Source organism: Vulpes vulpes, chromosome 7, assembly GCF_048418805.1.
Source record: "Vulpes vulpes isolate BD-2025 chromosome 7, VulVul3, whole genome shotgun sequence".
NCBI lineage: Eukaryota > Metazoa > Chordata > Mammalia > Carnivora > Canidae > Vulpes > Vulpes vulpes.
The window spans coordinates 112,986,790-113,004,394 of record NC_132786.1 but is presented as its reverse complement, the minus strand read 5'-3'; the positions used below and the strand labels follow the sequence as shown (position 1 = coordinate 113,004,394).

Genomic DNA, 17,605 nt, shown 5'->3' with positions numbered 1-17,605 from the left:
AGGTTCTCATTTTCATTTTCCTCAGGCTCTGTGGGTGCTCTGCACCTCAAATTCCCAGCTGGACTCTGGATAATGAGGAAAATTACTGGCCTGACCTGGTCCTTTAATTTTTTTTCCCCACTCGTGTCTTGGGCTTTCGTTAGTTTTCATTCCTCATTAAGAGAAAAATCAAAGAGTGAGAATTAAACACCTCTTGATTGTTTTCCAGCTGAAAATGGGAAGTTGAGAGTCATGGTGCTAGAACTGAATGAAAGGTCCAGATAAGATGACGAGCCACCAGAGTGTATGTCAGCAGGCACTGGCTGTCCTTCTTCTCCTCCCTCTTGAGAAAAATAGGGAGCAATCTAACCTACGTGTGCTGAGATGAACTTAATGCCCTTAATGTCTGTGTTTGGATGAATATTGAATATACCCTGCCTCACTACATAAAGGAGGTAAAAATAGCGTGGTGGTTCCCCCCAAAATTAAACATAGCCCTTCCCTACGGTCCAGCGATTTCAAGTAGGTATATACCTAAAAGAATTGAAAGGAGGGACCTACAGAGGCACTTGTCCAACCAGTGTTCATAGCAGCATTATTCACAACAGCCAAAAGGTAGAAGCAAACCAACTGCCTATCAGTAGATGAATGGACAAACAGGAAGCGTATATCCATACGACGGAAAACTATTATCCTTTAAAAGAGTGGATATTGTGACACATGCTACAAATGGATGAACTGCAAACACTAAATGAAATAAGCCAGGCACAAAAAGACAAAAATTATATGATCCCACATATAGGCCCCTGGTTATTCTGTAAGGAGTACAGGGCTTCAATTTGCAATGATGGAAAAGTTCTGGAGATGGATAGCGCCGATGGTCACATAATAATGTGAAAGTACCTAATGCCACTTAATCGTATGCTCAAAAAAAAGTTTATGTGTTGTATATTTTACCACAGGAAACTAGGATATAAAGCAACATTTGTTTAACATACTGAGGTTCCTGAATCAATCAAGAGAACATCAGCGCTGCCCCTAGAGTTGGAATCTAGTGGTGTGTGAAGAACAGGCGGTCACGGCAGGCCACACTCCTTCGGGGGGGTGGGGGCCATCATGGCCTTCGCAGCTATGCATGCCCCCCTTTTCCCATGTGGATCCTTAAGAACACTCGCTGACTCTGTCACCAAATGCACCTGCCCCTCAACTCCTAAGGCTGAAAATTACAGGAGAACCTGTCTTTTCCTGTGAGTTGTACCACCCACCTGACGATTACTCACCTGTTACTGCAGACCAGCCTCCAAGGAACAAACTAGCAGTAAACCTCTTTGGGCTCACTCTTTCTAGACTCCCAGACCAGAGGAGCGATGCCAGAACTCAGTATTGCACACTGAAGGGACTGGGCTTGGATTGCAGTTCTCCATATTATTACCTGTGTGGCTTTAGGCAAGCCACTTAAGTAAGCCTCAGTTTCCTCATCTAGAAAATGGGAATATGACTGTCCCTACCTCACACAGCTATGCCAAAGCCTACACGGACTAATAATACAAGTGCCTAACAGAGTGTCCACAAAAAAATGAGTATTCAATGGATACGAGTTTTATGTAAGAGGTACATTACAGGTGGTAGCAAGGGTAGGGGAAGGATGGTCATTCATGTCGTTATAGGAACTGAAATATATCCCCTGTACAATCTGAACCTTGCACAGGCCAGCCAGCCAGGAGGAGCCTTAGGAGTGAGCAGGGATGCTAGTAAGTGATTAAATGGGGCTTTCTAGGGAGATGGGTAGTTCTCAAAGAATCCTTTTTATTTCTTCTCATCCCTCACCTAACTCCTTAATCTTTGAGGTAGTTTCTCTTTGGTGATATATCATTTTCTTGCATCTACTAGAAAGTTCACTCATTCATGCTTAGGAAATATCTTGACACCCATAAATCCAAAGAATTGAGGATTATGTTTGTATAATTCCAAGTAAACAGAAAACTCATCAAGGAGAGCTCCAGGGTAAAGTCATTCCCGTGCGCGTGATGGTGGGGATGACCTCTGATGCTTCTTCATGATTTCAGTGAATCAGACTATCACACTGATAGTGTTGAATTGAACTCACTAACTTTAATTATTTTCTTAATTTTAATTATGCAGGTGCATCTTCCCAAAACCTGAAGAAGTTTATAGAAAGGTAAGTGAAAGAGGGACACACAAAGTTGCTTTTAGATTGGGTTCCTCATTGTGAAAAAAGAACGAAAGTCCTCTGCTGTCACCCTGTGATCACTTGTACTGAGCACTAGTACCTTGCTAGTCACTCCCAAATACTGGGACATTATCACTTCTTGAGCCAGTGGACATAGAAAGTGATTAACTTGCATATGTCCTTAAAGAAGAATCATAAAAATGCATACAAAGAGGGTCAAACTTAAGTCTAGCCAGAGTAGCTGAAAAAAGGCAAAAAAAAAAAAATCTCATCTTCTTATTTTATGTGCTCATTTTGAGTTTCAAATTCAGAAGGAAGGCCCTGGGTGTCCAGAAGGGAAACTCGGGAAACCCCGGAATTTTGAAAGTTCAATACAGGAGCACAGTCATCAGGATGTCCTACAAATTTGGACAGGAGTAATCCAATAACACTTGAGGACAAACACAATGAAAAATCCTAAGAAGATGGCATCATGTGCGCCTCCTAGAGATTTTAATCCGCTCTTCCAATTCTATGCACCTATGTGGTCTCTCCCTAATGGAAAAGTAATTTACAGATTATACAGAAGGGGGAAATGGGAAGGATGATCCTAGAATAAAAGAAAAATAGCAAAAAGCTACCAAAAGGGGGGGCCATACAAAGATCCTATGACAGGCCCAGGCTGTGACACAAAGTTCAATTTCTGAGCGTTTGCCATTCAGATTCCATCTCTGGCTTCTCAGTTTGTCTAGGAACCAACTGTTGGACCATCCAGCCATCGTCATATATGCCATGATTGGAAATGATGTCTGCAGCAGGTGAGTTATGGAGAAAGAAGATTTTGAAAATTCTTGGATTCTGGGTCCTCCGTCTTCTCTTCTCCACTCCACTGTGTTACAGTAGCCTGCTGTTGAGTGGAATTTCTCTGTCTGAGCAAGTCCTAGACATACGTGAAATCGATAGAACCAACCCATAAGGCTGAAAGACCCTTTAAAAAAATATCTGATCCATTAATTCTTTGCTCCAATTAACAACAAATGGGCATGTCATGATACAAGTTATCAGTTGTATCACAAGATACATGCTGCTACTAGTCAAGAATCCAACACTGAATATCACGGTTTTTTAAGTAAAATAAGGACAAATCACAGCTACCCCATAAGAATAGCTTCCTCACTCACATTCTGATGTGGGTACTCATGTGGTAGAGACGGCATAGACTCAGAGCATTCGCAAACAAACTGCATATAATGTGCGGCCGATCCCATTTATGCCCATGGCCCATAGTAAGAAAGCAGTTTTGCTAAACTGCTAATATCGGTAGTGATTTCAAAATGTTGAATGCCTGAGTCTCCCACAACATTTTGGAAGGCTTCTCAAAAATTGTGTGTACCCCTAAGAATATGCTGCACATGTGAATGCCATCTGTCCTGTGATTGTGGCCAAAAGGAAAAGAAAAAAAAAAAAAAGGTGAGATCAGATCTAGAACAACTCCCCAGTAGCCACCCACCCACCATTTTAGAAAACAGAAAAGTAAAGCCAAGAGGGATTATGTGACTTGCCTGATGAATTGATTAATGGCAGAGCTCACCTCCAGTCCAAGTGCTACTAGAAGTAGGTCATCCTATTCACTGCCCGCCCTTTGCTTACACTCACCAAGTTTTCTAAGCCTGTGCTAGAAACCCAGTTCAATATTACTAAAGTGTGTTTGCCCTCACCAACACCTCCATGGAGTAGGAGAGCTCCTGAACTCTCACCGTGCAGGAGGTGTAGACCTAATCGGGGAAGTGAGTTCAGGCCAAGAGACACCATGCTATGTGCAGAGATGCCAGTGTGCCAGGCCTTGCCTTGGCACCCCCTGGGCTGGCTTACCACTCTCCCCAGAACCCCAAGGCTCCCAAGGCCCCACAGTGAGGACCCAAATCCCAACTTCTGTGATGAGCCACATGGAACTCTCTGGTAAATAGCAAACACTCCCCCGCCCAAACCCTCCATGAACCAAGAGCCACATCCTAGATCATCTCATCCCCACAGCAGCCTTAAGAGGAGAGCATGCTTGTCCCTATTTTATAGATGGAGAAACAGGTTTGGCAAGGTTAAGGAATTCACTTATACCTCTATGAGTAGCAAGGTTGAGAGGCAGACCAGGTTCTCTGACAAAGTCATGTGCTCTTTCCATAGGCCACACCTGCCTCATTTGCTTTCTTTTAGACAATGACTTTCTTAGAAGTATGTATCGACTACCTGTGAGGTGCCAAATGCGGTGCCAGGCTCTGGGACAGGCAAAGAGGCCACAGGGCCTGACTGCAAGGAGCTTATGGAAGGAGAAGCACTGAGCTTCGGCCCCAGCCCCATCACAAAGCAGAACCAACCTATGGACATCAGTCAGTGCCCCTCCGGCCTCTGGATCATGTTCCCTGGGAGGGGACAGGGGGCAAACTGGTGATAGTGAGTACAGAACACCTGCAGAAAGAGACTTTGACTCCAAGAGCCCAAACCCCCAAATTGTACTTTTCCAGCAGAACGTGCTTGCTCAGAGGCCCTTCCAGTCCGGTCCTGCTTTTCCTTTTCAAGGAGCCAAAGGGCAGGCAGGCGTCAGAGACCTGTGCCAGCCTCACACACACACACACACACACACACACACACACACCACCAGGGATCTGGGCAGAGACGCAGCGGGCATTTGGGTGAAAGAACGGGATTGGCAGTGTGGGATGTCCCTGCAGTGCCCACTTTGCAATGTCCTGTGGTGGGGTTAGAAAAATAAAGACAGATGGTGACTATGCCTCCCCATCTGCCAGAACGTCAAGGTGGAGTAGACAACCCAAAATGAGCAAAGAGATTTCATAAAAAGCTCAAGCCAGCAACGAGTTGCATAATAAGTCCGTCCTGGAACAAGTTTGGGGATATTTGCTTGACTTTTTTTCTTTCCCTTTTTTATGATGAGGCTAGCATTTACTGAAATGATGCAGCTATGTGCTTCTTTCTCAATTCTCTAAACTCATGCAGTTACTCAATAAATACGTGGTAAGTGAATGAAGGTCATGACTGGAAGATAGCTCTCAGTGTCTGGAATTTAAGAAGAAGGGTAACGTGGACAAACACAGCTTTCCCCTGTGGCTCTACTCAGGTTGGCCAAAGCTAACCCAGCTTCCCCTGGCTTTTCCTACCATTGCCCTTGAAAACTATGGAATGAATGTCCGTGATAGAGAAGGAGAAAAAAATGCCTGGAAATGGGGCAAATGTGAGTGAGCTCCAGCAGCAGAACCTTGAGTAGCAGGGGCGGCTTGGCAAATGGGAATGGTCTTAAAGGACTCAAATCCTAAACCCTTCCTCCACCCCACCCCCCAATATGACATCCCTGAGAAGAACACTGCAATTGCCAGAAATGAGATAGAATTATAAAAACATCTAATACTAGCTGCATATATATTGACATGGTTCCATTTTTACCTCGTGGACCTAATAATAGTTCACTGTACATTTTTCACCTCATGGATAGAGCCAGGACTGCCCTACATGGGTTGTCCGTGGGCCCCAGCACCCCAAGTGTTTTTTCCCTGCAACGTCAATGCTTCCCATGTCACCTAGGGCAGCCGATTGGCGCCACATAAGAGGAAACAAGTCAACGTGCTGATAGGTGACAGGCCCCAAGGAGCCTGCAGTGGCAAGAAACAATCCATTCCATCTAACCAAATGGTAGAAAAACCAGCAGGGAAGAGGATGCCCAGAGGAGTTCTTTCTCCCAGCCTCCTCAGTGGAGGCAGTGGTGGTCAAGGGAAGGATAAGGAGGTTTCCAACTGGCCACCATGTTCCAAGTCACCCCCACTTTCAAGGACCCAGGATCTCCATCCATGGGGTAATGTGGGCCCAGTGAGGCCCCAGCTCCTTCCCAGCCCGTGTCAAGATGCCTCTTCGGGGCAGGGGTGGGGGGTGAGGTCAGCCATGTGATTACAGCTGGCGGGCTGAAGGTAAGGGCCACCTGTAGTGCCCGGCTGCTGGGAGAACTCAAATGCTAGCTGTGCGTGAGGTCTGAGCCCTCAGTCAAGATTCACCTCTGGGCTTTAGCTCTGGTTCTGGGAAGTATCTTCCCCAGAGGCTGTTTGCCTTCTTCCTTAAGAGGGGGCACAGCTCTCTGGCATCCGCCAGGTGAAATCTGGCTGGACTAGCTGCCAGGATAATGAAGTGATCACAGCCAGCCCTGCACCTGGGTCATGAAGCTTATTTTCACAATCAGACACAATTCATTAGGGCAAGGACAGGCTCTGAGCCACCCAAGGGGGTGAGGCTCTTTGTCTTTCACCTGCCACGTGTTCCTGACCTGTGAGAACACAGCCCAGAGCGCCAGTGCTCTCTCATCATGTTCCCAGGTGCAAGCACCACATCCCCCAGGCTTTCTCTCTGTACACTCAGCACTCCTAACCCCTCACCTCTCCATCTGAGTGACTGGCGTGAGCTTGCCAGTGTATGAGGAGGGATGTAGGGTCCTGGGGTACCCAGGCAAACCTGGGCTGGCAAAGTGGACCTGACACGTGGGTTGAAAAGGTTTAGATGCTTCAGCTCAGCCCGTTCAACCTTTGGCAGATGTCAGAGAAGAGGTAGGAGATGTTTCCCAAAACCACTGGGACTCTGGGCCTCTAAAATACTAGTGCTAAGTCTCCTCAAAAACCACCAGAGGAGGGGGAGTACACAGATCAAAATGGCATTGACCATTTCCCAGGGACAGAATCAGAGGCACCTTCTATGGCCCCCAGAAGGGGTGACCCACCACCTATTGCTTAGACCCAATGCCCTTGCCTGAACTAAGAATCAGTCAATTTGGGGGCGTCTGTCTAGCTTAATCAGCAGAACATGCAACTCTTGATATTGAGGTCATGAGTTCAGGCCCCACGTTGGGCCTAGAGCTTACTTTAAAAAAAAATTTTTTTTTAAAGAATCAGTTCATTTTGCTATGCACATTAAAAGATTTAATTGACAATGCACACGTGTTAATTATGTAGGCGTACATGACGGAGCAAGGGTGACTGAAAAATGTTCCACCAGCAATGCCAAGCTTCCATTTTGTTTTCCCCTAGTAATTAGCCATTTGGCTTATGCTAGCCATTTGGGTTATGGGGTGCTCCCGCAAAAGCACAAATTAGCTCAGAATGTTGGTTATCATTGGGGTTGTTTCTCTAGCCAAAAAAATAATCATTAAATAGGGAGTTTGGGAGACTTTTCTCCATCTTAACTCTTCTTGGCTTTATGTGATGAGAGAGCCATAGCTCAGCATAATTGCTTTGTGCCAACGCACTAGTGTATCAGCAGGAAAAAAAAAAAGAAAAGAAAAAACCTGAAGTGCCAAGGCAAAAGTTAATAAGCAGTATGTGCTAGCCTTACCGAAGATGGAAGATGGGTTGTAGTCACCCAGCTTGCCTCATTTCACCCCTGCTGCCACACTACACACACACACACACACACACACACACACAGTGAATATCAAACCTGCTTCCTGTGGGTGGGTCCTCCTGGGCTGAGCAAACCCACAAGGCAGCCTGAATCCTCTTCACAAACTGGGATCCCTCTAGCACGTCTGCACACACACAAGTCAAGCTAAAGCCCCTGCCCAGCCTTCTGCCCTCAGTAGGTAGGCAACCTATTCTCGTATCCTCATGAGAAATTTTTACCCATAAAGTAGTATAATTTTTCCCAAGGGAATAAAAAACACGAATTTAGTATTTTGTTCTATATGCTGGCGTTTTGCAAAATAGAACATCTTTCTTTTCTTTTTTTCTTTTTTTTTTTTTCCGGGCAGGGTGGGGAGTTCTAAGCAACCCATTACATGGTGTAGAAGCACGTACACTCCCCACAGCTCACACCTTACTGGCGACCCCTAGCATCAGACTTATTCTGCATTTCCTCTGTATGGGTACATTTTGCTTGTCACAAATTAGCCAAAGTGATCTTTGCATCCGTGATCAGCCTGTCACCTCTGCATAGCAGCAATTTAGAAAGTGATTTTATTTGACTAAGTGAAATCGGTGGGGGACAAATGCCATAAAATTGCAATGCCTTCTGCTCCTCCCATTAAAGCTTAGGTGGAGTCTGGGTTTTTTCCCCTCTTTACTTGAGAGAGAATAAAAATAATATGAGAGTCTGATTTATTTTTATGATTTTTCTGATTACAAAATGACATCTGTTGTGAAAAGTTCAAATAATCCAGGGTGTAGGAAATGAGTTTCCCCATAATCACTCCCTACCACCACCACCCCCCCAACCAACCTGCTGCAAGCTAACCAATGGAGACAGTTAAAAGTATTTGCATCCAGATTTTCTCTATGCAAATTCTAATTTACAGACTAATTAATATTCATTGGAATGAAATAATAGCATGCTTACTGCTCTGTAATTTATTCTTTGCAATCAACAATACTTTTTAGCAGTCTTTTCCATGATAATACATACAGACGACTTCATTATTTTTACTTTTTTTTTTATTTTATTGAGGTGAAATTTACATAATGTAAAACTAACCATTTTAAAGTGAACAATTCAGTGACATTCAGGTATTTCAGAATATTGTTTAACAATCACCTGTATCTAATTACTTTTTTCTTTGTAGTGTCTGTATAGTAGTCTACCTATGGATGTATTATAATTTATGCAACCAGGCATTTGGGCCTTTTCTAACTTTACACTATTTCACACAACGTTGCAATATTTGTGTGTATGTCTTTGCACATTTGTGGAGATGTTACTATAAATTTCAAGGTCAAAAATTAAGCCAACTTTGGGATCCCCGGGTGGCTCAGTGGTTGGGCACCTGCCTTTGGCCCTGGGCGTGATCCTGGAGACGTGGGATCGAGTCCCACATCGGGCTCCCTGCATGGAGCCCGCTTCTCCCTCTGCTTGTGTCTCTGCCTCTCTCTGTGTCTCTTATGAATAAATAAATAAAATCTTAAAAAAAAAAAGTTAAGCCAACTTTAAATGTTGATACCTTTTTTTTAGAGAGAGAGTGAGGGGGAGGGCACAAGGGGGAGAAAGAATCTTAACCTGGCTCCACACCCAGTGTGGAACCCGATGCAGGGTAAGTCTCATGATCCTGAGATCATGACCTGAACTGCAATCAAGAGTCAGACACTTGGCTGACTGAGCCACCCAGGTGCCCCAAATGTTGATATGTTTTGAAAAATGCCCTCCAAAAACGGTGGCATCACTTTCCATTTAGGAGCTCCCTCAAAAGTGGTAACAGTGGAGGGGCACCTGGCTGGTTCAGTAGGTAGAGTGTGTGACTCTTGATTTCAGTGTCCTAAGTTTGAGCCCCATATTGGGAGTAGAGATTATGCAAAAAATAAAATCTTTAAAAAAGAAAAATCAAATTAAAAATACAAAGTGATAATAGTGGATATCCCTGGGGGCTTCTTTCTGTCCCTTCCTTCTATGTCATTTGTGCCTTGGGTCCAGCCTGTGAGTAAGAGACTTCCTTCTGGTTTGGAATCTCTATTAAGCTCCTGAAAGCTGCCATCACAAAACACCCACAAACTGGATGACTTCTAACAACTCTCAGTTCTGGAGGCTCGAAGTCCAAAATCAAAGTGTCAGCAGGGCTATGCTTTTTCTGAGGGGTCTAGGGGAAAACGCTTTCTTGTCTTTTATGCTTCTGGGGAGGTAGGAAGCGCTCTTGGCAATCCTCAGAATTCCTTGGTTTGTGGAAACATATTCCAGTCTCTGCTTCCAGCTTCACATGGCTTTCCTTTCTGCTTGTGTGTCTGTGTAATAACACCTCCTCTTCTTGTAAGGACACTTGTTTTTGGATTTAGGGCTGTCTCTAATGCAAATATGCCCTCATCTTTACATTTGCAAAACCCTTATTTCCAAATGAGGTCACATTCAAGGGGAACTATTCAACCCACTATAGGATCATTATGTAAATTTGGAATTTTAAGGACCCAAAATAGGACCCAACTTCTTATTCCATTTAGGTTAACAAAAGGCAGTTTAAAGGGTAGATGGAAATCTTAGAGAATTCTACAATCTCTTCCTAGGTTAATGCAGGTTAGTATCTTAACTCAAACTTGATGTATTCCTTAAAGTGGGTAAATTCAAATTCAATGTAGAAAGGAGGGATGAAATATGGATGCATAATATGATTTTATTTCTCAGGAAAGTTGTATTTTCCTAACTGTGATGTATGTGAAACTTTTAGAGACAAAGTTACAGATCTCAAAGTATCAAACAAATAATACATAATACCAGATTCCTTTGATTCTTTCATCTGAGTGTATCAGGCTAGGTACACTGTGTATATCAGGCTAGTGGTCAGGGTAGGTAAGGTCATACTGCAGGAACAGCCTCAACTCTTGGTAGCATAAAGCAGCAAACATCTATTCATCCTACCTTGTGGCCCAGGGATCACCTGCGACTGTATGGCGCCCATGGTGATCGCCAGGCCTCTATTCCAGCTCTCATATTAGTGAAGCAACTCCTATATAGAACCTTGCCCAGATTCATGGCAAAGAGCATTCTAGAAGCTCTCATATCACCAAACATGACACGCATCACTTCCGCTCACAACTGATAGAGTTGAGATCGGGGGAGATGCATTTCCCATTTACTCTATCACTTTAATGGGGTCTTGACTTTGGGTCTTGACTGTGTATATGGGGCAGGGGATCGTGTATGTATATGCATTTATCCCATCTACTAAGATATTTTCTGTTTCTTTCACCAACAGGAAAGTTGACCCAGTCCCAGAAATGACCACTCCGGAGAAATTATACTCCAGTATCATGCAGACTCTGAAGTATCTAAATTCCCACCTGCCCAATGGCAGCCACGTTATTTTATACGGCTTACCAGATGGAAGGTTTCTCTGGGATAATTTGCACGACAGATATTATCCTCTCGGTATTAGTTTGAAGATACTTTTACTCTTTAACAATGTCAGTTATACATAGTTCAAGTATATGTAGTTCAAACCATATAGAAATACACCCAAAATGCCGCCACAGTGCATAGGTTAGAACTGGTGAAGGTAAGAGCCCTGAGGTATGGATCTAAATGGTCAGTATCCAAAGATGGTTAGAACCAGATCCAAAGTCAGAAAGGGCAGAAATTTTTAATGTCGAATTAGGACAAATTGAAGAGTAAGAGTTCAAATCAGGAAACTCCTTTAAAGAAAAGTAGTATCTAGAAGGAGCAGATGAAGCTCAAGTCAAAGGGGATTTCTCCAAACCTCAATGGTGAGTGCCCCCTGGTGGCCAGAATTCTTCTACAGGACACATCCTCCAACAGGCTTGCTTCCTGCTTCTACTCTCTGTTGGCGCCCTTGGCTCTGAAATGCTTGAAAGATCTCCAGAAACTTACAATAGCATCTCTAGCATTCCAGATGCTTTATGCACATTGTAAAAGTAATAGTAATAGTAATTCACATCACAGAGGGCTGCCATGCTGATCCTTAAAACAATTCTGTTAATCCAATTAATGATGTTTTCATTAATTCCATTTTTTAGATGAGAAGCCTAAGACTGGGAGAGGCAAGTGGTTTGCCAAATGTTGCATAGCTTATCGTATATGTAATCTGGGTGTAGTAGGGCTCTGTGTGTGTGAGTGTATGTGTGTGTGTGTGTGTGTGTGTGTGTGCGTGTGTGTGTTTGGGAGGGAGACTGGTCCTTTCAAAAAATATGCATTATGTGCCAGGTATTGTTCTAGGCACTGCATAACCATCAGTGAACGCAATAATGAAACACCCCTGCCATCATAGGCTTGTATTCCAGTAGGACTATGTCAGAGGATGTTAGGTGTGACTAGAAAAATTAAGCAGGGAAGAGGGATAGAGTGCGGGCCTCAGCCCTCTCTGACAGGCATCTGCAATGCGAGGCCTGGGTACCCTCCCCTCAGCTCCATATCAACAACACCCTCCCTGGCCCCTTCCCTGGTATTGCCATAGCCTCCTCCTTAGCCTGACCTCCTCCTTAGCCTAGGTTATGCAGTGCCTAGAACAACACCCTGCTAGGGTGTTCCGGAGCTCCAAGCAGTTTCTAATGAGTCCGACCAGCAATTCAAAGGGAAAAAAACCTGTAATTCCTTCCTCAGTGCCCACCTTAAGTGATGGAGGTGGAGTGCTTTTCCTTGCATTAATAACTTCTCTATACTTCTCCAATCTCCTCTTCTCTTCCCCCCCGTAGTCCCTGCTCAAGCCAACCCCCCAACCCACCCAACATCCCTCAGGAAGCTCCACACCACCTCACACATGAAAAGAGCAGGTTCCCTTTAACCAGCTCTCGAAGGGCCCTGGTCCCCTCACCAGGAGGACAACAGTAAATACCATTGGCTAGGCTTCCCACCAATAAGACTGAAGTCATCTTTCCTCCTTAGTTACCAAGTGCACCACAAGTATCATTATCATCCAAACAAAACACCGTCCAGCCTCCCATGAGGAAAGCATATTCCTCCTGTTTCCGCAGCTTTGACGGTGACCCTTAGAAATAGTAACACGGTCACCAGAGAACTTGACTCCATCCTTGAACACACAAAGGACAACCAGTTGGGCCAAGAATGTCTCTCTGAGCCATTGGGGATGGAAAACTTCAGTTCCCCCAACAGATGCTGTCAGATTCCTAGATTCCTCCTATACCAAGGAACGCTTGGAGAAGGGAAGTTGAGATCGGGGAAGATGCATTTCCCATTTACTCTATCACTTTAATGGGGTCTTGACTTTGGGTTTTCTGACTCCAAATCCCACTCTCTTTCCATGACCTCTGGTCAGACGACTCCATAAATTCCCTCAGAGATGCCACATGATTCACTTGACTCAACCACAGTAGGTAATAATGGCACCGTACAATCTGGAAGGAAGCAAGAGAGGGAAAGAAGGTGACTGGGGAGACTCATCAATCACTCTGGTGGATCCTCTAGGCCAGTGATTCTCATCCCACCCCTACTCATTATCACAACTGGAGAAGCGGTGTGTAGAATCCAGGGATGCTCCTAAATACCTTGCAGACAGCACAGGACGGCCCCGCCGCTAAGAATATCGGTAGTGCCGAGGCTGAGAAACCCTGCTTTGGGCTCTGTCTTGACCTCAAATGGCCTCTACTGGCCACTAATCAGGCACTAGCATTACACAGCACAAAAGAGGTAGAAGGAAAAGGTAGAATGAGTTTCTTCTATATAAACAACCCTGGTTTGGGGGGAGGGGAAGAAATCCAATTAGGAAGAAAGTTGAAACCATCTAAAATTTGTTTAATGTTTTTAAGTTATTATTCATATCCTAAATTATCCCTGCTGCCTGGTTGCCATGGGAAATAAATTATAAATTCCTCAACGAAGCATCAGTATCCTTCCTAGACAGCCCGGGGAAGTAGGTGGGATTTACCCAGATTCCCCAATTCTCCTTTGGCTGGCACGTAACTCTCATAAGATGAGAGGTTTGCAGAGACGGCTCGTGTCCTACATACAGCTCAGTACAGCTCTGGCTTCAAATCCAATCTTTGGACCCTTACTCCCACCAGACACGAGCCAGCAGTAAAGCAGGTTAATGCCAGGCCAGTCTTGGGGTTTGGCCGCTCTGCGTAGGTTAGGGTAGGTCTCATCTTAATCAATAGCCAAATACCAGGTCTGATTCGCAGGGCACGGTGCTAAGGGATGTGTAAGCAAATAAACAGGGTTTTCCTTTTTTTTTTTTTTTTTTTTTTTTTTTGGTCTTTGAGCCTGAGAAGCATGGTGATGATACTCTCTAGACATGACTTGAGCCACCCATTAGGATTAAGAAAGAAGTCGGGAAGCAGAAGGAGTCAAGCAGTACTCCTGGGTCAGTGTTACATTTTCTGCTGCCTCCGTAGGACAGGTAGGAACTCAGACTGCTGAAATCCACAGCACCCCATCAGCAGGTAATGGAGGCCCAGGGCAAGAATAGATTCCTAGCTCACTCCTGCCAAGAGGAGAGGGTAATAAATCCCTCCTGGCATCTCTTAGCCATGTTTGAATCACTACCCAGTCAAAGCCTGGCTCCCAAGGGCTGTGACCACCCCATAATCTCTACCAGTAATTAAAATTCCTAGCAAGAATGTATATAGTCTCACCAGAAAGTAAGTCTCCCACATTAGGATTCTACTTACATAGATCTTTTCAAGCTTGACCAGGGATGAGTCCTCTCAGGCACATTGCCTATGAGAAAGGCAATCTCCCCATAAATATGTCTGAGAAACCTATTATGTGCTTTGGGGGTAATGATGATACTAAAATGGAGTCTTTGTCCTCAAAAGAGACAGAAAAGACAATTCCACTGGGGAAAATACCGTATAGATCCCGACAGTGAAATCAGCTTGTGTCACTGACACTGGTATAAGCTATGGGCATTCTGGAAGTTAGCTGAAGGGTGAGACTATAGTCAGAAAGTCCAGAATTTCTGGCTACAAGTAAGTCTGCAAGTAGCCCTTCCTTGAAAGGCCTCTGCCATGAAACATCAACAACAACTTCATTTTCCCCCGATTACTCTTAAACTTGAAACCTAATATATTTTAAAATACCTTGCAGTATACTTCCTGTTTTATGACTGGCTTACTCCCTGTCTGAATTCATGTGGTTTTTATACTTTCGGATGGTATTTCAAAGAGGTGTGGCAGATTTTTGTTGGTACTACGCTTTTACGGTACCTAAAATTTCATTTATAGCCCTAGCATTAAGTAAATGCCAAAGACTCTGCCCTAAAGAACTAATAATGATGGAGACATGAGCTGCTGCTATGCTACTACAGCCAGTTGTTGTAGAACATGCCCCTTAGTCTTTGGAGGGACATATGGCATCCACTGGGCCACCCACTAGCTTCCCACCCCTTATGCATGCACACACACACATGCACGCACATGCACGTGCACACACACAGATCGTTCTTCAGCTCTGATCATTCCTGGGCATTTTTAACCAGCTTTCTTTACTAGATTCACTTTCTGACCAGGATGTTGCAGACACTGCCTCTTTATAGGCACAACATGCAGGTGGGATCAATCTTTATACCAGGGCTCCTTGATATGCAGAAATACTATTGAAAGTAATACCTAAAAAGAAAGAGTGAATAGTCAACTGACAGCACCAATAAGTGGAGATTGCATAAGAACTATTTTCCCTCTTCTGTCTTTGAACCTTAAGCCCATCATAAGCACTCCCAACTGACCTTCCACATGGCCAGCCCCAGAATCACCCTACCTTCCACAGCAGAACTCCCAGAGAGAAGGGAAACCAACTCATTACATCTTTGCCAGTTCCCTCCCAACTACAGCTAGCATGCCCTTACCCTATTCAACAGACCTATGTACTCACCTAAGGATTTCTCTTATATCAACCTTGTCTAATTAGAGCTAATGCCAGAGTAGCAAGAAGATGGAGGGAAAGTGACAGGGACTGGGAGAAGGCCCAGAAGGAGGACACACCTTGTCCTCTGTAGGATGGACAGGATGGATGAGGTCTCATCCTAAGGTGTGCTGGGACCTCTGCAGTAGGACAGGAGGGAGAGAGGAGTAAGCCAGGATGGATAAGGCTATGGCTAGACTTAGTCTCTAGAGAGGAGCCAGCAGGGAAGGCTCCAATATCCAGTAGCAGGACAAACTCTGGTCCCTCTGGATGGCACAGCATCCAGCCTTGGTGGTGGGAAGAGGGAGGGTGCAAGAGTGTTACTTGTGGTCAGGCCTTAGGTGCCACCACCTGCAGGTTAAAAAGACCTCAGCCACTGGGCAAGGGAAAGAGAGAGAGAGCCCAGTTCTCAGGGAGAGGGGAATCAGGGCCAAGCATTTTACAGGGCTCCAGTCAAACTACCTAAGGTTTATTACAAAGCTCCAGTCCAACAACGACAGCAACACAAAACCAAGATGGCAGAGGGAAGGCTGCAGTTCAGGGGCAGTACCAGAAGGGGGCAAGAGCGAAGTCTTTGGGACACAGAGGCTGGAGGATGGGGAATGCAGGTAGGAGGTGTTTGTCACTGCAGCTGGCTAGGCTGAGACAGATGCGGACACATATAGCAAGGCAAATTACCAAACACACACACACACACACACACACACACACACACACACACACAGAGGCATGCATACGTAATAGAGGGAAAGAAGCCTCAGCGGTGGAAAGCAGGATCTTGGAGAAAGATGTGAGCTCAGGGCTCCATGTTGAGCATAAAATGAGAGCAAAACCAGAAGCAAGTGACTTGGGATTCATCCAAAATATGAAGATGCAGGCACCTTTGGAGAACAGAGGAAGCCTGGCGTGTCATTGTGACTTTAATGGCGATAATAAGCCTGTGGCTTTCCAGTCTTGGGAGTCACTCACCCACACAGAAGGAGAATATATATTTCCTCTATGACAAGAAAATTGAATCTATCTTTCAGTCTAACTGATCTGAGGTATAAGTGAAAAATAAGACTGTGTTCTATCACCTTCAATCTTTCTCTTCGCTCTGAGATAGGTCCTATTATTTTCCTTTATTTTTTCAAGCGTGAGAGAAGTGTTAATGGATAAGACATCAGTCATTCACCCCTGAGATTTGGGAGGGCCTGGGTTTTGTGTCTCAGCCACAGCATGAAAGTCGAACGGCCTCCAGGGGTGGATAGGCTGGGAGGTGGGGGGAGAGGGGAGGTGTGTGAGAAGAGAAAAGAAATACCCCCACAGATTCTGTATCTACAACTGATGTTTGGAAAGACTCTGGATGAGCTCACATATGGCACTTAACACTTTTATTCTTTTAAGTTTTATTTTTGTAGTAATTTCTACACCCAATGTAGGGCTTGAACTCACAACCCTGAAATCAACAGTTGTGTGTTCTTCCAACTGAGCCAGCCAGGTGCCCCCACCTTTATTCTTACGCACCTCTTTAACCTGCACCAAAATATAAATTAGAGCATATGTAGTAATTAGGGCTCAAATAAGACAGGCACTGGGCTGTGAAGGGATATGAGGTGCTGTCCCTCTCCATCAAGCAATGTTGGAGGCTTTCAGTCTACCAAATGGCCGGTTCTGCTCATGGGCAGAACTTCAGATGCCCAGACTGTCCTGGCAGGTCCTCAGCATGGGATAATTTGGCAGCCCTTCGTGTTATGTAAAGCCAAAAAGGAGGCTTTGGCCACCTACCACCTTGAATGGTCTCTCTACCGTATGGGAACTTGGCATCTCACACCACTGCCCTGAGAAAGCCACTGCTCTGCAAGCCCTTTGTTAGTGGTGCTCCAGCCTGTATGGTGCCTTTGTAGCCTCTACCTGGGGTCCAGATTAGGGCAAGAGCTTGAGATGGGAGTAAACTCCCTAGGGCCCCTCCCCAGCTCGGTCTGATTTCCAGGGCACTCAGAAAGAAGGAACACTCAGGCATCCTTCAAGAGCAATGCTGCATGAGAAATGGGGGCAGGTCCCTGGAAGCGCCACCCTTTGGCAGGAGAGGCAGGCTCACCCACAAGCGTCCCCAGTTGGCTGCTAGGTCTGAATAAGTACAACACA

The 17,605-nt window shown here is 45.0% G+C and overlaps 1 protein-coding gene across 2 annotated transcripts in view; it reads left to right on the top strand.

Moving 5' to 3' along the window:
* Positions 1–17,605, top strand: part of AOAH (acyloxyacyl hydrolase) — a 160,167-nt gene that overhangs the window by 124,729 nt on the left and 17,833 nt on the right. For both annotated transcript variants that reach the window (XM_025985823.2, XM_072764737.1), the window contains 3 exons: positions 2,122–2,158; positions 2,893–2,967; positions 10,863–11,035. In XM_025985823.2, the coding sequence (XP_025841608.2) occupies positions 2,122–2,158; positions 2,893–2,967; positions 10,863–11,035 (285 nt within the window). The remainder of the gene's footprint in view (positions 1–2,121; positions 2,159–2,892; positions 2,968–10,862; positions 11,036–17,605) is intronic.